The sequence below is a fragment of the Radiomyces spectabilis genome (genome assembly GCF_025331425.1).
Source record: "Radiomyces spectabilis strain NRRL 2753 chromosome Unknown BYT42scaffold_7, whole genome shotgun sequence".
Lineage (NCBI taxonomy): Eukaryota > Fungi > Mucoromycota > Mucoromycetes > Mucorales > Radiomycetaceae > Radiomyces > Radiomyces spectabilis.
The window spans coordinates 1000297-1019914 of record NW_026251932.1 but is presented as its reverse complement, the minus strand read 5'-3'; the positions used below and the strand labels follow the sequence as shown (position 1 = coordinate 1019914).

Below are 19618 nucleotides of genomic sequence, written 5' to 3'. Positions count from 1 at the left end.
GGCTTATTGACATGATGAAAGTGCTCCACCAACCAAAAAGAGAAGTTACACAAATTCATTTGCCCCAATCCATGTTTCCTTTACACGGCTGTATTAGACACTGCTTTATACTGTCATATTTATACGTTTAATTTCATACTTCTTTAGGTACGTGCACAATAATAATAAAGATCACATGAGTTATCCATGGCATTAGCGGCGAGCATTATGTATATTTAAAAAGCAATCGTAAATCGATTCGTGATGGCGAGCATATACAATGAACATAATAGATGAAAAGAAGAACACGGTTATCATACAAGACGTGCAGTAATACTAATAGAAAGGGAAGAAATGCATAATAAATTTTTTAAGGGTAGCACAAGCAGGAGAGACAAGGTATGTATACACGGGCACTCGCAATAACAATGAAAGTAAGACTAATCGAGAAAAACCAAAAAGAAAAGAATTGGGTAACTGGGGAATGCAAGAAAAAGAATAAAAGAACAAGCAAGTGAAAGGAACGAACAGTGCAAAGAGGTCCTACATTGGGCTCAATTGATGATCGTTGAGACCAGCAAGACGCTAATAGTTCCGTTCGCATGGATTCGTCGTCAAGGCAAAGATTGCTTTTTTTCAGTTTTCAGTCCCGGAAAAAAATGGAATTCATCGAATCCGGGCTTGGGTATGCCGAGGAGGATGGGGTCAAGGGAAAGCTTGCTGGGGGAGGTAGACGAAGGGGTGGCAAGGAGATGCCAGTGGGCCGCATATAGGGTGAGCTTGGAGGCGAGAGCATCAGTGACTGTTTTACAGGTGACGATGAAGGCGAAGACCGCTGTAAAGAAGGAGACCGTTGATGATGTTGTTGAGACGGATATGTATGGGGATGTTGATGAGAATGCTGATGCTGATGATGATGGTGGTGATATTGATGATGCTTTTCATGAGCACGGATGGATTGACGTTTGTTCTGGAACCATATTTGTACAGTGCGCGGGCTCATACCCAGCTGTTTACCGAGTTCCATTCGTAATTCAGTAGAGGGAAAATAGGTCTGATTGAACACTCGGTTGAGAACTGATAACTGTGAAGGCGAAGCTCGCTTTCGTTTGGCTTTCAAGGGAGGAGCAGGTGATAACAGATTTGACACATCCATAACAGTACGTGATCTTAAAATATCGGGCATGGAAGAACAAGTGGTGGAAGAATGCGTGGCAGTCATAGTATTCATAATTGTGTGCGGAAATAATAATCTCATATCACTCATTCATTTACCTTCTTTTTATATTATATCGGTAACTTTTTTTTTCTTTACCCCTAGAAACTGTAAAAATAAAAAATAAAAAGCTTGTTGTCTGCTGCAACTAGTAATGCAGATCAATTTTTACATTACTCCGGGACTATTGACAAAGTTGTTGTACAGCTTCTTTTTTTTGGACTTCCTGGGAACTTCCCTCAAGTTCATATGGAAAAAAAAATAAAAGATAGGAGGCGTTTTTACACTTCTAATAAAGGAAAAATACTTGAATGAAACACCAAGGCACTATTTTCTCTCTGGGATTGTTTAGGAGCACAGGCGAGAAAAAAAAAAATTTCTCGCCACACATTGCTCCTTGCTATGATACCATATATGTAGTTTTGCTTGGTGTGTGTTTTTCCCGGTTGCTCATCCTTCGTATTGCCTCATTCTGTCGTCATTTATTTTTCCTCCTCGTGCCTTCCCTTTTTTGAAGGGAAAGGAAGGCTGTTCCACTTCATTTCCAAAGGAACATCATCTTGGCAATGATGCTCCATCGAAGGGACTTCACATGCCGCCTGACAGAATAGGACGGATCCCCCTTTCTCCTCTTCCCCTCCCCCTTTTTTTGGTTTCTTATTTCTCGCAGCAAGCTTGTTCTTACCCTTTGACGTAGTGCATATACAATGAAATGATGACTGGGTTCCCTAATCCCTGCTTCAATAGAGATGTCGATGATCAATTTTTAAATCCATTGTAGAAATTGACCTGCGATCCTATGCAGCAAATCATCACAGAATATGCGATGTGGCTGGGCATGTGAATCACGCAACCGCAAATTAAAAAGAACGCCAACTAATACCTGAGAACTTACGCCTAATTGACCAGTGTTAATGAACTCGTTTCTCTTTATACTGATCCATCCCTCAAAACCTTATGATTAAGAAATCAATGCCGATCTTCTCTTCGCTTGCTTGAAGTAATGACTCTCTTCAGCTTTATGAGCCACCAGTAATCCAGTTGTCAAAATAATTGACAACGGTGACATATTGGCTAGTGTTTCTACACTGTTGTCATTAGTACATCTGAACCATTTCATGTGCTTATCTTGCCCATCTCGGTTATTTTCCTTTTTTTAGCTGCCATAAATCGAGATGCAAACATAACCTGCTTTTGATGGAGGTTCTAAAGATGGAAATTGAGGTGATAGCAACGACAAGACAAGACTTGTTTATTCTCGTTTTTTGATTTATAGGTCTCATGTGATCGAGCCACAATAAACTTAGTTAGCAAGATATGGCTTTTCATCTTGTCATATTACTTTGAACGCCAAAGTTCATTTCCCGTCTTGAGCTATGTCCATATCCAGTATATTTGTTCATCAAATCAAAGAGAAAAAGTCATGAAAGAACATTGTCGAATCGTGAACCAAGCCCAACCTCTAGGGCATATGCAGGTCATACCATATGCGGTTGGGTCGTGATACAACGCGCGGCATGCATCCGCGATCTGCATTCGTCTGGAACACTACTCATCTTCATTGTCATTTATCCTGCTCTTTTAACAACGCGGCACCGCTGATAATGGGTACGTTTTTATCTGATGTCGAATTATATTCTCGAGAGCATAATGGTACTGCTTTAGCCACAGTGACAGAACAGAAGAATTCCGATTCTTTTTTTTTTTTTTTTTTTTTTTAGTTTATAGACCACGTGCATTTTATAAAACGCCATTGTGGTACTTTTTTGATGTTGCAGAACAAGTGGTATGCCGTCCATCCCCGCTACGGGAAACATCACTGTGCATTTATGCGATCCTTTGATTTAAGGATGCTTGTTGTTGCCAAAGAAATTTAGCCACTTTTTTTTTTTTTTTTTTTTTGCATGTGTGTCAGAAATTTAAAGTGAAAGTGTTGGTAAGTTTATGCATATTCAGTAAGCAATCTCATGTTGTCGTATCGGATACTCCTCGCCGACGGATCCACCTTGTCGAGTAAAGCTGGGGTTTCCCTTATACCCAAAAAAAGTGCTATTTAATCTGTTAGAAACAAGGTTGATCCTATACAGGTTTTTTCCCTAATTTTGCGTAATGTCCACGAACTAAAAAGAATCCAATCAGTAAATAGCGCTTCTTGAAATCCAAATTTTTACTAAGCTTACTTTTGACAGACAAAGCAGAGTTTTTTTTTGAGGCAGGTGTGGATTCAATAAAAAGTCAAATCAGTTCATCACGCACCAAAAGAAACATGGAATATGATCTTACCGTAAACAGCAGTCGTCTTTACTACGACGCAAACTGAAATATTTCGGGCCGCCCCTCGCCGGACGCGATGCTGGCGGCGACTTGGAAAATATTCTTACTGGCGACGACGTCGCGGTTCCACACCGTCTTGCAATGTACCTCGTTACAGGCCAAGATGGAGTGCAGTTCCTCGCCATCATCGTCACGAATGGGTTTCAACGTTCTTCTTTGGCAGTTGTTGCAAACCTTTGAAACGAGTGAAGTCAGTTGTATGGCATTCTGGATGAGTAACACAAGGATGAGTAACACAAACTTACTTGTGAAGTATATGCTTCGTGTATAGGGACAACAACGAGCAAGCCTTGGTTTTCGGCTTTTTTCAGAACCGATCGACACATCCCGGATACCCCAGGCAAACCTCCTCCTCTTATGGCCCCCCAGCTGCCGGTGCCAAAGGCGATCAATGGAATTTTGTGCGACTTTTGAAAACCGGTGGCTTCCCACTTCGCTGGGTTACCAACAACACTGGATAACCGACGAGCGATTCAGTCATTTTGGCTTCCGATAACCTCGATGACATATCTTACCTTTCCTTCCTCTTCCCCTTGCGTTTCTTCCCCTTCTGCTCCTTCCTGTACTTCTTGCGCCCTCTTGCTTTTCGCTTGTCGTATTTGCGGCCGCCATTAACAAAAATGTTCACCATTTCCGCTTGCATCCGTTGTTTGCCTTGGTAGTTCAAAAATCGGAACTGGTTGAACCGGGTATCGTATAAATCCAAAAGTTGAGGGAATACGCCGTTGATGGAAAATAAACCCAGATGATATACTTGCAAGCTCGATGTCTTGAGCGATAAAAGTTGCTTCTCTAGGGATTCGATAGAGGCTGCGGAATCGGAGGTTGGGTGGTCGGCCTTCCGCAGTTTTTCCATTTTCTTGTTCGTCTTGGTGAAGCCGGATTTTTCATAATATTCGGCTTTTGTTAAAGATCGCACCTGATGAGGTTGAATGCCGTGACCGTTACTGGCGACAAACACTTGTCTATGACCTGGATCCAGACCCCACAACTCAAAATGATCGTGCAAGTCTTCTTCGTCAAAATCGTCAATGTCTAGATCGGGTAGCCGTTCGCGAGTTGATATTGCCTTTGCAAAAATGAAAGATGCTGCATGGCCGTCTGTGGCAAGATGGTTGGTAAATGCTCTGTGGGTATCTGTTGGTCTATAACGTATTTTCGCCAAATCGAAAACTCGTGCAAATTGGAGTGTCATTACATCATGTATTGTTGTGATGATGGTTTGGTGCAATTTTCATCAAAAATTCTCCGTTGTCAGATCGTCGCAAAATTGCCTGCAACGTGGTGGTGTCTATCATCACGTGTGGTCGAATGAAACTCAAACGTGGGACAAGAGGAAAGAGCGGATGGTATTGAGAATTGTCTCCACAGGCGGATAGAAATTGTTCGTCGCGATCAGTGTGCGTGTATGAGAAATGAACACTTGAATCTCTGCAATTGTTGCCTCCGACAGATCGCGCAATTGCGGCGGTTCGTTCTTGTTAATCGAGTTGCAAATGGCTAAAGCGAGCTTCCTTCGTCGTAATTTGCTGGTGCGCTGAAGTTCTTCGCAAGTATTGAAAACGGTGGTATATAACCAACGAAGCGTGGCTTCTGACTGTGGTTCACAAGCAGCATAGAATTTTTGATCGTTGTACAGTTCGATGACTGATAGCGCAAAATGAAGGAACTTGAAAAACGGGCCAGGGTTGCGCGTGAGGTTTTCTTCTGTGACCAAGAGGGAGAGAGGAAGTTCTGTGCTTTCGAGAATCTCGCCAACGATGATGTCTAAGTCGGCGGTGTGGTCCACACCTTCAGGCCAATCGGTAGGATTTGGCGTGATGCAACTGTATATGTATGCGGCAAAACGCCATGCTTGGCGCTCACCGAGATCCTATCTCGTTGAAATAAGTGGTGGATCAATATTATGCCGATTTCCCAACTTACCGGTAATAGCATTCGGATTTCGACGAAAAAATAACGTTTTGCCCTGTTCGCAAAAGGTTCAACGATGTTGTTGATAAATATCGTCGCTGATTGTTGTGCCTGATAAGCAAGTACGTTTGCGTATAGGATGCTTCGATTTGCAAAACGTGGAGAAATTTTCATGCAAGGAATGGTTGTCAACGAGAGCTCTTCAAAAATGCGGGTCATTTGGGCAATGGGTAAGTTGGTGTTAGTCACTGGCTTTCCGAGGACGAGCTGTTGGCATGCATAAAACAATTGTTGCGAGAAAAAAATGATCGGTAACTCGTTCATGGGATTGTCCAACAGGTACAAAAGGAAAAAATTCGCGAATAGCATGGATTTTACGGCCACTTCTCGTACAACGTCAACTATCCGTTCAAGTTCGGAAGTGAATCGTGCTGCCGAATCTGGCGGCAAATTCAGTGCTTTTGCAAAGCCGATCTTAACCACATATCGCCTGTGTTGTCCTCGAAGCTTCTGGGAAAGATGCTCTTCGAGTAAGATTTCATGGAATGGACAACTTGGTTTTCGACTGGAGGCGTGAGGATTGCCCTCAGGGTCGTAAATCCCTTCGTCAGTGCATTTCTTGCACGGGTCGGTTTTTCGCCCTTGTGCTTCCAGTTTGCGTTTTTTGTTGGCGTCTCTTTTCTTTTCGGCGTCTTCCTTGGTACGCTTCTTGCTTTCTTTTGTAGGACATGAGAATGGATGGCATAGTACATAGATCAAATTGATATCCACTTACTGTTGTAGGGGCACTCCCGACTTCGTGCATCTTTATGCCCTTGAGCTCCGCATCGTTTGCAAACTACCGATGATCTGTGAGTCGTGTCGCTTTATCTCTGAGCGTTTTATTATGTATACCTTGCTCCTGTTTCTCCATCTCCTCGCGTACACGCTTCTCCTCCAATGATCGCTGTTTTCTTTGCTTTTTTAACGATATAATCTCTTGAGCTGTTAAGCCTTGGTAGCGTTTGCTTGACGTTGGATCTGTGATGTGCATGATAACGTAATGACGAAGGGTAAAATAAAAATAAGGAAATAAAGAGAGGAAAAAAAAATTCATGCTGATAACAACATAAAAGAACACGACTTGCTTTTTTTTTCCAGTGCACTTCAAAGACTGTTGTCAAAAAATTGATGGTTTTTGGTCCATCTGACCTGTTTCCTTCTTGGCTATTTGGCGCCTTCCGGGTAAGTTTTTGCATGAAATTGCCGCCAGCATCGCTCCAGGCGAGGGGAGGCCCGAAATATTTCAGTTTGCGTCGTAGTAAAGACGACTGCTGTTTACGGTAAGATCATATTCCATGTTTCTTTTGGTGCGTGATGAACTGATTTGACTTTTTATTGAATCCACACCTGCCTCACAAACTCTGCTTTGTCTGTCAAAAGTAAGTTTAGTAGAGTGTGTCGGAGACTGAATGTGCCTTGTTTTTTTTCGCACGCCTCAGCGCGGGTCTCTTCCCAGTTTGTTTAAAACCCATGCATTCTTATTTTTTTTCGGTTTCTTTTCCGTTTTCCTTTCCTCCATCCTTTTTTTTTCTTTTCAAATAAAGGAAAAATATCATGCCTGTTGTCAAATTTTTGGAATACGTTGAAGAACACCAGAATGACTTTGTCGAAAGACTTCGCAAAGCCGTCGCTATTCCTAGGTACGCATGTCTGTTTCGCTTTACGCGTGCCCAACCGGCAGTGGTTCAAAGGGGTGCCTTATCATCCGCCCCATTATCCACATGATATTCATTCCCGTCTTTCTTTTTTAGCGTGAGTGGTGATCCTGCTCATCGTCAGGACGTTTTCCGCATGGCCGACTTCCTCATCGACGAACTCAAGGCTTTGGGCGCTTCCGTTGAGACCCGCGATCCTGGCCAGCAAGACTTCCACGGTCAGACTTTACCCTTGCCTCCCATCGTGCTGGCCACGGTTGGCAATGACCCTGCCAAAAAGACCATTCTTGTTTACGGTCACTACGACGTTCAGCCTGTAAGTGACCTCTTCCCAAAAAGGCAAGAAACACCTAATTTGACCTAGCGTGAATTTTCTTTTTTTCTTTTTTTCTTTCTTTCCGTGAATGATGTAGGCTTTGATTGAGGATGGCTGGGCTACTGATCCTTTTACCTTGGTCGAAGATGATCAACACCGTTTGATTGGACGTGGTAGCACCGACGACAAGGGTCCTGTGTTGGGCTGGATCAACGTCGTTGAAGCACACAAGAAAATGGGCTTGGAATTGCCTGTCAACCTTAAATTCTGTCTTGAAGGCATGGAAGAATCTGGTTCCGAAGGTTTGGATCCCATCATCTACAGTGAAGCTGACAAGTACTTCCGTGATGTCGACGCTGTGTGCATTTCTGATAACTACTGGCTCGGTACCACCAAGCCTTGCCTTACCTACGGTCTCCGTGGAGTCTCCTACTTCCATTTGACTGTCAAGGGTCCCGTAAGTCAATATTATAACAAGAACTGCGTAGAGGGAGGGAATGGATATGACTAACAATGCGTTCAATCTCTGAAATAGAGAGCTGATTTGCATTCTGGTGTGTTTGGTGGCACTGTCCACGAACCAATGACCGATCTTTTCGCTCTCATGAGCAAATTGGTCACTCCTGACGGCAAGATTTTGGTGCCCGGTATTTACGATCAAGTGCGCCAAGTGACCGGTAAGTTGGGAATTTTCTGCGAGATCGTGAGAAAAAAAGGAGCGTTACGGTTCTAAACTTGACGTTACTCAGACGAGGAGCAAAAGACCTATGATCATTTGGCGTTCAAGATGGAAGAACTCCATGACGCTGTGGGTAACAAGATCAATATTCACGAATCCATCCGTGATACTTTGCAACACCGCTGGAGATTCCCCTCCTTGTCCCTTCACGGTGTCGAAGGTGCCTTCTACAACCCTGGTGACAAGACCGTCGTTCCCGCTCGTGTCGTTGGCAAGTTCTCCATCCGTACCGTCCCTGATATGGAACCCGAAAAGGTGACTGAACTCGTCAAGAAATACGTGACCGACGAATTCAACAAGTTGAATTCCAAGAACTCCATGACCATCGAATGCACTCACGGTGGTAACCACTGGCTCTCCAGCCCTCAGCATCCTAACTATGGTAAGTTTGTGCCACTTGAATAGAGCATAAAGTAACACACCATCTCCATGGAAACTGATGACAATCGATTGTCTTATCCCAGTGGCTGCTGCCAAGGCCGTTGAAAAAGTGTTCAGTGTCAAGCCTGATTTGACCCGTGAAGGTGGTTCTATTCCTGTGACCCTGTCCTTCCAGGAAGCTCTCAAGAAGAACGTCTTGTTGCTCCCCATGGGCCGTGGCGATGATGTAAGTTCTTTGGTTGCAATGGGTTGGGTGTGTATTGCCTTACGAAAAAGATGATTGACCGGCTCTCTATAATAGGGCGCTCACTCCATCAACGAGAAATTGGATCGCTCCAACTACGTGTCTGGTACCAAGTTGTTGGGCACTTACTTGTATGAAGTTTCTCAAGTCCAGCTGTAAAGAAATAAATAATGCAAATATGGGTTTTTATGGTAAAAAGACAACGAAGAAAATAGTACAAGCGTCCAGAATGCGTCGAAAACGCATTATTGCACTTTTTCTACATGTGTGTGACCAAAGAAAGGTATCCTAAAACATTGCATATGGTTGGTTCACCACGTCGTGGGTTGATGCTGCGACTCGCAGTTAAAGCGATGTCATATGCCAGATGAGTGGATCCTTGGCTGCATCGGTGAAATGTGCCGATTCTTTTGACAATAATTTGGTTACATGAAGCTCCGTTTTCGTGATGCTGAGCTCGACTTCCAACTGGGCTACTCGATCAGCCAGACTATTGCTCTCCAGTTCTTTCAGTCTGATTTCAGTCGCACGCAGCTGCTTTCTCAGCTCTTCGTTGGCAGCATTGGCTTCCAATAACTGTTGTTCCAACATGGGAGCATGCTCCGACGGCTTTTTCTCGCCATCCATAGAAAGCTACATGAAAACAATTAAAATAAAAATCAATACAGATGGGATGGAATGCTATCTAGCGATATACATACATGGAGGGCAGGTGGAGACGTAGAGGATATGAAGTATTGCTTCCACAACCGTAATCTAAATGATAGGCAGCAATACTTAGCGAAAAGTTCATTTGCGTCAACTGTTACTGCCTGCATGTACCTGTCCGTCAAAACGGTTTGTATTGATTGCATCCCTGCTAAACCAGTAGCAGTGCGAACCCTTGCTTGAAGCTTCCCAATCTCGCGTTGACAATGGTTCATGTGGGATTTCTCATAATATATCTAATCACGTTGCATATCATGAGCGTTGGTCTTTTAGTCATTTTTTCCAAGAAGCGTCCCTTACTTCGTGAATTCTAGGAGCAGAGGTTATTTGTCGGAATTGGGTTGCCACTTTTAGAACGGTCGTAATGGCTCTTGGGTCATGCCCGTCCAAAGTACAAAGGAACGCCATTTTGGCATCGCCCAGCAATGAATTCTCCAATATTTGCGTGATCATCGATTCCTGAAAAAGACGCCGATTTGAACCACTAATACCCGCCAAAAGATAAAGTCGATGTCGACCATATCAGCTTCAGACTACTATGCAATGACATGGTTCCCCTCTCTATTACCTCGATAATCCTTTATCTGCCATATGGGACAAGATGGTTTTAAGTGTCAATAGGCTATGCTGCAAGTTATTTTATACAGATCGAATGGCATTATTGATTAATTCCATCACTACCTTTTATCCACGGCCGATTTTGCAAATTGTCCTTGGCCTTCGTCATCAAGTAAGACTAGCGTCTGTGAACGCATTGAGTTTTGGATTATTATGATGCATGCTTCAAGGTTGCCTACCAATTTTGATACTTTGACCGTCTCATTGACTCTTTTGCATCCTGCTTGTTGAATTTTTGATGTTTGGGATGTGCTGGGTGGCTTCCATAAATCACGACTTTCGATAATCTAGCGATGCCGTCCGTGAGGTTCATAGCGCTTGCTTCAGCTGTATACGAGCCACTTACTACTTGCAGAATGAGATGGCCTTGTGGATCTTTGCTAACCAAGTATCGATTTGCTGCAATTTCCATCAGTTTTTACCCCAACACCATGGCTTTTTCAAACAAAATAAATATCGTGCATACCCAATCCTTCATGAATCAATTTACGCACTTGGATCGCCGATGCCATCGGTCTACAAGAAGCACCTAGATGTGTTTTCTACAGATTCAATGAGAAAAACAAGTATATATATAATGCCTGGAAATCCAGTATACCTTGTCACAGATTTTTCCAAGATGCTGTGGATCAGTCACGGGAAGAAGATCGCGTATTGACTCGTTACGAATCTCCATTAACGCCATACGCAACAGGAACTCTCTGTCTGACAACTGCCAAATCGAAAAATCAGGGATATGAGCCGGTATTCGGTTATTTGTCACTGTAAAAGTTGAGAAATACCTGTTGAGTCATATCGAATAAGGTATCTATAGCCTGAAAGATGATCCCATCTTCTCCTGACTCAAAATGATCTTTTAATACAAATAATCCAACGTCAGTTGGCAACCATTTCGTTTTACCTAGCTGAAGATATGCGTTAAATGGTGTCCTTTTTCCTAGGCTATGCATAACGCACTGCTCTGCTCCCTAGATAACCTACCATGCTCTAAGGAGAACCATACAGTGGCAAACCGATGCTATGAGTCTCATTTGATGTTAAATTGAAGAAAGAGTAACTTACAGAAGTGTCTGTAGGCGCTCCATAGCCGATGATCGTTCCTATGTAAGATTAAGTCACATCATCAGTCACGAGGCAATAATGAATAAAGATAAGAGGATATGAAACCATTATAGCCCTCCATTGCCTGGCTACCATTCCGCGGATGCGAACAAAACGCACAGTCGTTAGCTGTTGGATTTTTCGCAAAAAGACAGCATCCACCTACATAACAATCGGCTTGATAGAAGCACGGTATATGTCGATACTGCTGTTGTTTCCATTGAAGAATCGGTCTACGCAAGATTCATACAGTTGAGTCGAGCTGATCTCGCCCATTTTCATCGTTTTTACGATTTACCGAACTTGAACTTTTTAGCGGCGCTTGATGCACCCGTCACTACTCGGATGACATGCTGTTGCTCATCGATCTGATATCCAGCATTCTGCATTCCGTGGCATTGAACAGCAATGTGACATCGTTCGGCTTCCAGAGTCGATGAAACACGGCTGCTGGTGCTATTGTTGGTGCGGGGTAACGGACGCTGCTGCAACGATTCGGAAACCCCGCGAGACCGTGATGCCACTGGTCTGGGCAGTAAACTAGTCGATCGCGATGCTGATCGCGATCTTTGAGGATAGGGTACTGGCAATAAGAGACTACTGTTACTGCTGGTACTGGTGCTACTGCTTGCAGGGGTCAACATGGTTAATATAAGAGAAGTATAAAAAAAAAGGAGGCGCTTTCGGTGAGGGTTTTTCAACGCATGAGCGGAGACTGAATTTACATATTGCTGCCTGAATCGAATGTCAGGCACCACAACCTGTCCATCTTGAGCAAACACGAGACAATCGGCTTTCATCACTGCCAATGAGTGGGCCATTAGTTGACGAACCGCCATTTTGGTTAGCGGACACTATAGGTTGACACGCCGACATTTGTTTGTTGTATACGAATGGTTTGGTTGATACGGTTACGAGCTCTGTTTTTGACTTTTCAGATTGTAACAACCGAAAGAGGAAACAAAAAGTTGAGATTCTGCAAATAACAAAACACAGAACAGAAATAGCATAAGCGTCTAAAATGTTTCTATGGCGATTTCTGAGGTTTCTTTTTTTTTTCGGTTTGAATAAATAAAATATTAAAAAAAAGGGCAAGGCAATCGATGCATATAAGACGATACTTCCAAGAGTAATCAAAAGGGGAGGGGAAAGAGGAGAAAAAGGAATGCTATGCAAAATAGGGCTTGATTTGGTGTTTCAAGGTTAAACGGGATATCTATGTACATTCAGGATACACGGTGGGTTTTCTAAGGATAATCAGTGTGGGGAAAAAAGGAATATGGCAAGCGTATTATCGTGATAAAATCAAGAAAAGGGTGGGTTGGGTGTCGAGAGAGACAGATGTACAAAAAAAATATGCAAAAAAGAAGGAAATGATGTAAATAGGAAGGGAAAAGTATACGCGAACGTCAAGACAAAATCTACAAGGCGAATTCTGGAGGCTGAATGAGTTTGGCAATATGCTTCGGCACCTCATCTTCAGGATAGCGCCATTCGGGATGATTGTACAATTCCAACGTATCACTTCGGAACCATTTTGGGAAATCTAAGCAAAAAAAAAAAAAAAATAAAGAAAGGGAAAAATAGGATTAGGATAAACGGCTTCAAATCACAGCGAAAAACCGAAACAGAAAAAAAAAAGTAATCAAGATCATCTGAAGCAGAATTAAAAAAAGAAATACTTACCAATGGAGGAAGGATGATTAAGTTTCCCCTGGACTTCCAACTCTAACAAGTTGGCACGACAGGAAACATCACGATGGATTTGGAGATTGTGGAACCGATTCGGCACCAGCTTGCAACTGTGACCATTGCGATAGGCTAAAAATGTTAACGCAGCCTGATCTTGACGATGGTTTTTCCGGGAGGACCCAGGTGGGGCAATGCATCGCTTATTCAAACCGCATTCGTACCACGGAATTATCATGGTGTCCACAATCGTTTGATTTCTGGCATCGAAACCCACCGCAGCACCATTGCAATTCACGTTTTTGGCGTATTCCGAGGCTCGCACGCCGTAGTAGTCGAACATGCCGGGATGGGTCCATCGTCCCATACGGTAAGAGCTGCGTGGCGACCAGAAACCATCATGTTGACGAACGATTGAAGGAATGTGACGTAAAAAGTCCGCGGTCACAAGGTTACCAGCATCAAGCCACACAAGAATTCCGGTATCGGTATCCTCAGTGTAATGCAGACGGGCTTCGTTTACGATGCCAGTTTTCCAAGCGTATTCGCCCGCATTTAGCGCAACGTCCCAGAAACGGGGATATTTGAAATAATCAAACGTAACAAGATCATCAATTAAGCCATGTTCGACCAGCTGATCCAAAACAGGCAACTGGGTTCGGTTCATTCCAATGTTGTATACAACGACGCGCGGGAATTCTGAAGGCTCCAATTCGGCTCTGAGTTCATTCAATGAATACAGGAAATTTTCCAGTGAGCACAGGTGGTTGGCGCTGGAGGCGGTAACAATGGTATAGGGGAATGTTTTTGGACGAGTGATAGGAACGATCGGCTGTTGTTGGTGTAGTAATGATGCAATATCGACGTCTGACTGAGGCTCGGGCTTACTAGACCGACATAAAGTCCAACCAGTTGGACAATCATCGACTATTCATGAAGAGATATGAGATTTGGGTTTACGCGGGTGAAGGAAAAAGCGGTTGGTGACTACTATTAGGGGCAAAAACATACCAAGTCCTGATCGATACACGCTCAAATCCAGTGTTGAAACAAAGAAAAAGCCCAACAGAAACACAATGACAAGTTGGATAGCAATCATTTTCTTTGACAACTGTTTCGAGGAAACAGAAATCTTTGGTATCCACGACACAGCCATGATCTTTTAAAAATCGACGCTGATGCAAAAAAAGTGAAAGGAACAAAGGAGAAGCGTAGAACAGAAGAAGACGTTCTTTCTCTTATCAGAAAAAAAAAAAACAATAAGAGATGAAAAATGGAGAGGAGACGGAAAATGAAACCGAATTAAAATGGATGGAGGGTGAAAAAAAATCTTCTCAAGCTGCTTTTATACAAGTTTGGCGTCGTTATTTTTTTACTTCCTATATAAAGTCGTTTCTGAGTAGGCGCAGTATTCACTTAAACACCGCTCTACTTATTGTTTATTTTTAGCATCCAAACGAAAAAGAAAATAACTTTTTTTTTTTTGTGTCCCCATACAATTTTGGTATGACGCAAAAAAAAAAACCGCATGTGGCTCTGGGAACCTGCTAGTTTCTTTCCTGCAACCAAAACTGAAAGCATAACACCAACGTTGCTAGCTTTGACAAATATTCCACGGCAATGACGGGAAACTTTGTAGACGATTTCCCGCATGGGTTCTTTTTTATCCGTTCCAAAGCGAAAAAGATGGCCATTGATGTGTACGATGGTGGCATGTTGGTAAGTTGCATGACCTTGTCATGACAATGGCCACCAACAGTAACCAAAGGATCTACCCTTTCCCGTCTCTCTCCCTGATTTACTCCACTCTATTGAAAACCCCTTGATGCACGCCCAATTCCCGATTATTTTAATATGACCACATCCTAGAACGAATACAATATCATCATATGGCCGCAGGTAAAAAGAAAAAAAAAATAAGAAAGAACATTTCACATGCAGAATAAAAAAGAAAAAAAAAAGACGCAAAGTCGGCTGTAACACACTGGGTCTCATATCTATTTTTTTTTATCATGAAAAGAAAATGGTCGATAGCATCAATCAGGTATGCATAGCACAGAAGCCTCTCATCGCTGGTCATGGCGTACTGGTTGATGGGATGCACAAAGTCATGAATTCAGGGAAGTCATCATAAATTAAAGAAGAAAGAACAATTTTTTGGATAGCTTTGGATGCATGAAGATGGATTCTTAATCAATAAAAAATCGGGATTAGGTAAGATTGGCACTGACGACGTATCCTTGTTGCGGGGCAAATTAGGAGATACTCAATAGTTTCCTATATCGGTCTTTTTTAGTACTTGATATTCGAGGAGGTGCGTGATTGCGAATGATCCGATCGACTAGTATTCCACTGAACCCTTACATCGATTCCATGGTTCGATAGGTGATATCAAAAAGGACAAAGTCATCATCCAGTACGCTCGCAAACCTGGATTAGCCCACAATCAACGGTGGAAATATCAAGATGGCTACATTGTATCAGCTGCAGCACCTCACTTGGTCTTAGATATTCGGGTAACCTTCTACTTCATTCAGTTGGCTTTCCCTTCACGCTACCTCGTCATTGAAGGTTATTACTGAATCGAATGCTCCAACTCTTATCGCCTTTTACATAGGGAGGCGACTTTAAAGAAGGCAACCAGGTTTTCTTGAACACCAAAGATTCTACCAGTAGCACTCAGCAATGGTTATTGGAACCTTTTCAAGACGCACGCTCCGAACAGGATCTGGCTTTATTAAGACCGCCGCCTTGTACGTTTTTAACTTTTTATCCTGTTTTATCTCAATGTTGTTTATATTAACGCGTTTTGGGCAGTGGAAAAACATCAATCATGCACATTTCCGCGACCTGAGGAACTTTACAGTTGCTATCGATCCGTTTTCCTTGAAAATAAACCCGATGCTACTCCGGAACAAGTCGCGGCGGCGGCAGGTTTCCAGGTAACATCCCACCGATAACCTATTTGATTCATTTATTTATCACGGTGAATGTTACCAGGCAATGAGGAATTATATACACGATAAAAAGGTGACCGAGGCGATGGATGAGGATCCATACAACAGAGAAGAACTACTCCATCGGGTAGATCAAGAGGTGGGCTTTCCCAAAAGCAAACATTGAATGTGAAATCATACGATAACTAAACACAGATTGTGCTAGGTAACGCAATTATTGAGCCAAAGGTATTCAGCGCAAGATGTGGCGCATCTGAAGCAAGAGACTAAACAAGCCGTGCAAGCCTATTTTGTCCGAGAATACGAAAGCCAATAAACATGTCAACGTGGACTGATCTTGTGTCACCCCATTCCTTCTTTCACATTCATGGAGACTTTTCCTCTTCTTCCATTTTGTTTTTGCTTTTTTAATGCGAATTTGGGTTTTTATTCGGATTTGGTTGGTGAACCTTGGACATTGTGCTTGATAATGGTGACTGGACAATGACAGTGATGGAGGCAGTAATCACTGACCGATCCTAAAACATACTTTTGAATCCCTTCGCGGTTCGATGATCCTAGCACCAACATATCTGGTGGATTCTCATTCACATAATCCGTAATAATGTACTCCACCGCCCGTTGCTCCTTTTCTGTGCGAATAGTGTAGTTCACCTATTCCGACCAATGAAAACGTCAGTTTCACAGCATGAAATCACGCGCTTCTCCGCCGCCCCAAAATCCTCACTAGTTTGCTTACAATATCGTCGTATTTGGACATGAAGAATTTCAGATCGTCCAAGTGGTTTTGCGCGTCACGTTCGATATCTCTGTTATTGAATCTATCCAGTGTATCGCTGATAAACGACCCAAAAAATAAAATAAAATAACAACGGATATGGCGGGTCAATTTTCGTCCTGTATTCCTTTTTGTTCTGATGCCAGTGGATTGCCTGTTTTTAGGAGGTCGAGTAACAAACAATGAACTTACAGAAACGGTATGCTACACGGGTTTACGCCCGTCACGTAAAGGACTTGCAACAGATGTGGTACAGATAACTTTTGACACAAGTTGGCCGCATAGTCAATGGCTTGTTTGGCAATATCTGAGCCATCTGCCGCCACAACGATTTTCAGCCCGTTGACAGAAGGCTGACTACTGGATCCCATTTGCATGAGATTTCGATTTTATTCATAAAACTCATTGGTCTTTTTTACTTACCCTTGAATTGATGAAGACATACGAAAGGATTGGGTAAAAGAAAAAGGCTGTTCGCATACAATGACCGAGTTGGGGCAGGTCAAACCTCAGCATTACAAAGTCCGCTCCAAACCAGTCACAAACCAGTTGCAGAATTTCTCTGAAACCAGGTTTGCGCAGACTTTGTTCTGCAAGTAAACGATGTGTTGCGGTGACCTGATACTACTTTCGTCATCAAATCTGCTTCCTGCATTTTTACAGATGATTTTTAGTATTGCACTTCGCGAAAATTTAGGTAGGGCTGATTGCGCTCAAGAAGCACCAGCGGCTGCACTGAAAGCCGATGACTGAGTCGCTGTAAAGCAGTGTGGTCTGTTTTACACTCGCACAAAATCCGATGACTTGAGGGTGAATTTCAATATCCCTCTCTCTTTGTGCTGGATATTTACAATAATGCTGCAGCGTATCAAATGAGTTGAGAGGAGCTGATCGTAAATCAAAGGCGGAAGACAGTCCATCGATTGCAGCTCAATGAAACACATTTTCTCTGTGTGTGGCGAGGCGACGGCGCAATTAAAGTTCCGCTGGGCTGGATAGCAATGGCTTCAACGCTCTTTATGCGCTTTAAAGAGCGACAAAGACGATAGCATTTGGTAGATTTTAGGTATCGTCTCTTGTACGATATACAGAAAGAGGGAAGCATAAGTAAAAGAGAACCATTGCAAGAAATAATAATTTTAACGAATTTACGCTATGGAAGTACCTTGAGCCACATCTTGGCAAGAATGGAATATTTACAAATTGATAAATAGGTTGGAGTGGTTAACCGCAATCAAGCCTCCCTTATAAGACCTAGCGCCGTGGCATGCTCCGTCTTTGGACGGGTGTGGTGCCAAATGCGTATGGCATAGATTATTAGCATTCGCGAGGGTGGGATCTGGGAACGAGTTGGCAACTCGAGCCAACTTTTTGGCTCAACGGTGGTCACGTATATGGAATCTGCGAGATCACACAGATGCTGTGATATGGCTGTCAATGCACACGAAGCGAATGGGAAGTCAAATCAAATACAATCCAAACGGAACTCTGTTCATGGTTAAAATTTGAAGTCCAACATACTCCAGACCATGGTGAAACAAGCTATTGAGACAACTATCACCCTCTGGCTGATTCTACTGATAACCGGTGGAACCAAATCCGCCAGCGCCACGTGTGGTTGTATCCAGATCCTAAATCAACAACAAACCATGAGTATTCCCTGTTCCCTTTTTCTTTTACACCCCATCTACGGTCCAATTTCTGTCTGCAATTGTTCTATGGGTCATAGTCCAAAAAGATATTCACCTGAACTTCGACAACTTCGGGTGTGTAAATGCGTTCCAATACCAACTGGGCGATACGATCCCCTTGTGCCACTGTAAAAGGACATCATCTGTTAGAATGACGGCTGATTTTAATGCCACTAATGTCGACAAGACACCTACCTGTGTAATCCTCTTTGGAGAAATTGAATAGCAATACACCCAAAGGGCCACGGTAATCCGCATCGATCACGCCAGCACCAGTGTCAATGAAGTGTTTGCTTGCCAAACCGGATCGTGGTGCTACACGACCATAGCAGCCCTCAGGTACCGCAACGGACAGATCAGTGGCAATGACAGCTTTTCCTTGAGCTGGAATGACCTTGTCCTCCGCACTATATCGTCTATGGGTCAATGCGATGCATCGCGATCATCGTCAATCGATCACTGCCATTTACCTGTATAAATCGTAACCTGCAGAAGCTGGCGATCCACGTGTGGGCAGTTTTGCTTTTTCTGACAAGCGCTTGACGAGAAGAGACGGTGTGTTTGCTGCAGTGGCCATCATATTTCAAAAAACTTTTCTGCTAAAAAGAAAGAGCTGAGTAACGAAATTTTTTTGCACGCGTCCAAGAAAATTACGCGTTTGAGACTGGCCAGAGCGGAGGCCCGGAAGCGGAAGATCCGGCAGGCAGTTCGATACAGCGTCACTCATAAAATTTAGCCGCGGTTCGTCATGAGACTCAATGATAATGCAGTGAGCCAGCCAATCGACCAGGTTACGGGAGATGGACTGTGTTCAAGGAAATACAGGCGTCGCCAATACTCAGTAAACCGCGATTATTTACTGTGTTAAAGCTAAGTATCAACATGTTTTCAAGCAACTGAACCTTTCTGAAAGCATTATATGCCTCTTTGTCAGGTCGCATGAGAAACCTACGCTGCTTTTATTATTGCGCTCTTCGAGTTGCTATGGTAATTGTTTTTTATCGCTGCAGCTTTGGGTTTTACACGCTGCGGCGATTGGGGTTGCTATGGTATTTTTGGTTGTGGTTGGTTGGTTGGTTGACTGATTGGCTGCTTGGTTGGCTGCTGGTTGGTTGGTTGGTTGGTTGGTTGGTTGGTTGGTTGGTTGGTTGGTTGGTTGGTTGGTTGGTTGGTTGGTTGGTTGGTTGGTTGGTTGGTTGGCTGTGGTTGTGGCTGGCTTGAGATCTTATGGAATACAAATACGAATAAAATAAATA

The 19618-nt window shown here is 43.2% G+C and overlaps 9 protein-coding genes across 9 annotated transcripts; 3 read left to right on the top strand and 6 right to left on the bottom strand.

Moving 5' to 3' along the window:
• Nucleotides 1-138: 138 nt before the first annotated feature.
• On the bottom strand, nucleotides 139-1424 carry BYT42DRAFT_533400 (uncharacterized protein). The gene is made up of 2 exons (XM_051565443.1): nucleotides 1368-1424; nucleotides 139-1303 (listed from the first exon to the last, which is right to left on the bottom strand). The coding sequence occupies exon 2, from the start codon at nucleotides 1244-1246 to the stop codon at nucleotides 623-625; it is 624 nt and encodes a 207-aa protein (XP_051423073.1). The 5' UTR covers nucleotides 1247-1303; nucleotides 1368-1424; the 3' UTR covers nucleotides 139-622.
• Nucleotides 1425-3632: 2208 nt separating this feature from the next.
• BYT42DRAFT_571489 (uncharacterized protein) lies at nucleotides 3633-4148 on the top strand (the record flags this gene model as incomplete). The annotated part of the gene is made up of 2 exons (XM_051568503.1): nucleotides 3633-3714; nucleotides 3783-4148. 2 exons carry the CDS (start codon nucleotides 3633-3635, stop codon nucleotides 3941-3943), a joined length of 243 nt encoding a protein of 80 aa, XP_051423072.1. The 3' UTR covers nucleotides 3944-4148.
• A 438-nt stretch (nucleotides 4149-4586) lies between these two features.
• On the bottom strand, nucleotides 4587-6476 carry BYT42DRAFT_645321 (uncharacterized protein; the record flags this gene model as incomplete). Its single annotated transcript, XM_051572649.1, has 4 exons — nucleotides 4587-5402; nucleotides 5456-6159; nucleotides 6219-6281; nucleotides 6338-6476. 4 exons carry the CDS (start codon nucleotides 6474-6476, stop codon nucleotides 4848-4850), a joined length of 1461 nt encoding a protein of 486 aa, XP_051423071.1. The 3' UTR covers nucleotides 4587-4847.
• A 440-nt stretch (nucleotides 6477-6916) lies between these two features.
• Nucleotides 6917-9019, top strand: BYT42DRAFT_571483 (uncharacterized protein). The gene is made up of 7 exons (XM_051568502.1): nucleotides 6917-7125; nucleotides 7237-7456; nucleotides 7554-7913; nucleotides 7992-8133; nucleotides 8206-8577; nucleotides 8660-8802; nucleotides 8878-9019. The coding sequence occupies exons 1-7, from the start codon at nucleotides 7040-7042 to the stop codon at nucleotides 8977-8979; spliced, it is 1425 nt and encodes a 474-aa protein (XP_051423070.1). The 5' UTR covers nucleotides 6917-7039; the 3' UTR covers nucleotides 8980-9019.
• A 146-nt stretch (nucleotides 9020-9165) lies between these two features.
• BYT42DRAFT_614405 (P-loop containing nucleoside triphosphate hydrolase protein) lies at nucleotides 9166-11891 on the bottom strand (the record flags this gene model as incomplete). The annotated part of the gene is made up of 16 exons (XM_051571858.1): nucleotides 9166-9453; nucleotides 9522-9576; nucleotides 9643-9764; nucleotides 9829-10012; nucleotides 10097-10150; nucleotides 10210-10271; nucleotides 10326-10433; nucleotides 10493-10545; nucleotides 10613-10688; nucleotides 10745-10858; nucleotides 10929-11051; nucleotides 11128-11133; nucleotides 11209-11246; nucleotides 11314-11336; nucleotides 11414-11480; nucleotides 11546-11891. The coding sequence occupies 16 exons, from the start codon at nucleotides 11889-11891 to the stop codon at nucleotides 9166-9168; spliced, it is 1719 nt and encodes a 572-aa protein (XP_051423069.1).
• Nucleotides 11892-12799: 908 nt separating this feature from the next.
• BYT42DRAFT_571479 (uncharacterized protein) lies at nucleotides 12800-14293 on the bottom strand. The gene is made up of 2 exons (XM_051568501.1): nucleotides 13948-14293; nucleotides 12800-13863 (listed from the first exon to the last, which is right to left on the bottom strand). Exons 1-2 carry the CDS (start codon nucleotides 14090-14092, stop codon nucleotides 12914-12916), a joined length of 1095 nt encoding a protein of 364 aa, XP_051423068.1. The 5' UTR covers nucleotides 14093-14293; the 3' UTR covers nucleotides 12800-12913.
• Nucleotides 14294-14373: 80 nt separating this feature from the next.
• Nucleotides 14374-16117, top strand: BYT42DRAFT_605353 (ricin B lectin domain-containing protein). Its single transcript, XM_051571122.1, has 8 exons — nucleotides 14374-14655; nucleotides 14806-14835; nucleotides 14957-14980; nucleotides 15102-15150; nucleotides 15233-15250; nucleotides 15322-15452; nucleotides 15554-15689; nucleotides 15754-16117. The coding sequence occupies exons 1-8, from the start codon at nucleotides 14557-14559 to the stop codon at nucleotides 15894-15896; spliced, it is 630 nt and encodes a 209-aa protein (XP_051423067.1). The 5' UTR covers nucleotides 14374-14556; the 3' UTR covers nucleotides 15897-16117.
• BYT42DRAFT_356205 (uncharacterized protein) lies at nucleotides 16066-17341 on the bottom strand. Its single transcript, XM_051563199.1, has 4 exons — nucleotides 17095-17341; nucleotides 16864-17028; nucleotides 16633-16729; nucleotides 16066-16547 (listed from the first exon to the last, which is right to left on the bottom strand). The coding sequence occupies exons 1-4, from the start codon at nucleotides 17112-17114 to the stop codon at nucleotides 16320-16322; spliced, it is 510 nt and encodes a 169-aa protein (XP_051423066.1). The 5' UTR covers nucleotides 17115-17341; the 3' UTR covers nucleotides 16066-16319.
• Nucleotides 17342-18245: 904 nt separating this feature from the next.
• Nucleotides 18246-18939, bottom strand: BYT42DRAFT_497119 (dUTPase-like protein; the record flags this gene model as incomplete). The annotated part of the gene is made up of 4 exons (XM_051564474.1): nucleotides 18246-18302; nucleotides 18418-18488; nucleotides 18558-18769; nucleotides 18833-18939. The coding sequence occupies 4 exons, from the start codon at nucleotides 18937-18939 to the stop codon at nucleotides 18246-18248; spliced, it is 447 nt and encodes a 148-aa protein (XP_051423065.1).
• Between the last annotated feature and the right edge of the window lie 679 nt (nucleotides 18940-19618).

What these genes read in the sequence shown, in the direction of transcription:
- BYT42DRAFT_533400 (XM_051565443.1), bottom strand. Translation starts at nt 1,246, where the DNA reads ATGAGTGATATGAGATTATTATTTCCGCACACAATTATGAATACTATG.
- BYT42DRAFT_571483 (XM_051568502.1), top strand. Translation starts at nt 7,040, where the DNA reads ATGCCTGTTGTCAAATTTTTGGAATACGTTGAAGAACACCAGAATGAC. An exon ending in GTCACTACGACGTTCAGCCT is followed by an intron (nt 7,457 to 7,553) that starts GTAAGTGACCTC and finishes TGAATGATGTAG; the next exon opens with GCTTTGATTGAGGATGGCTG. An exon ending in CCATGGGCCGTGGCGATGAT is followed by an intron (nt 8,803 to 8,877) that starts GTAAGTTCTTTG and finishes TCTCTATAATAG; the next exon opens with GGCGCTCACTCCATCAACGA.
- BYT42DRAFT_571479 (XM_051568501.1), bottom strand. Translation starts at nt 14,092, where the DNA reads ATGGCTGTGTCGTGGATACCAAAGATTTCTGTTTCCTCGAAACAGTTG. An exon ending in CGTGTATCGATCAGGACTTG is followed by an intron (nt 13,864 to 13,947) that starts GTATGTTTTTGC and finishes CTTCATGAATAG; the next exon opens with TCGATGATTGTCCAACTGGT.
- BYT42DRAFT_605353 (XM_051571122.1), top strand. Translation starts at nt 14,557, where the DNA reads ATGACGGGAAACTTTGTAGACGATTTCCCGCATGGGTTCTTTTTTATC. An exon ending in TGTACGATGGTGGCATGTTG is followed by an intron (nt 14,656 to 14,805) that starts GTAAGTTGCATG and finishes ACCACATCCTAG; the next exon opens with AACGAATACAATATCATCAT. An exon ending in TTTATTAAGACCGCCGCCTT is followed by an intron (nt 15,690 to 15,753) that starts GTACGTTTTTAA and finishes CGTTTTGGGCAG; the next exon opens with TGGAAAAACATCAATCATGC.
- BYT42DRAFT_356205 (XM_051563199.1), bottom strand. Translation starts at nt 17,114, where the DNA reads ATGTCTTCATCAATTCAAGG. An exon ending in ATGTCTTCATCAATTCAAGG is followed by an intron (nt 17,029 to 17,094) that starts GTAAGTAAAAAA and finishes GGGATCCAGTAG; the next exon opens with TCAGCCTTCTGTCAACGGGC. An exon ending in TGTCCAAATACGACGATATT is followed by an intron (nt 16,548 to 16,632) that starts GTAAGCAAACTA and finishes TGGTCGGAATAG; the next exon opens with GTGAACTACACTATTCGCAC.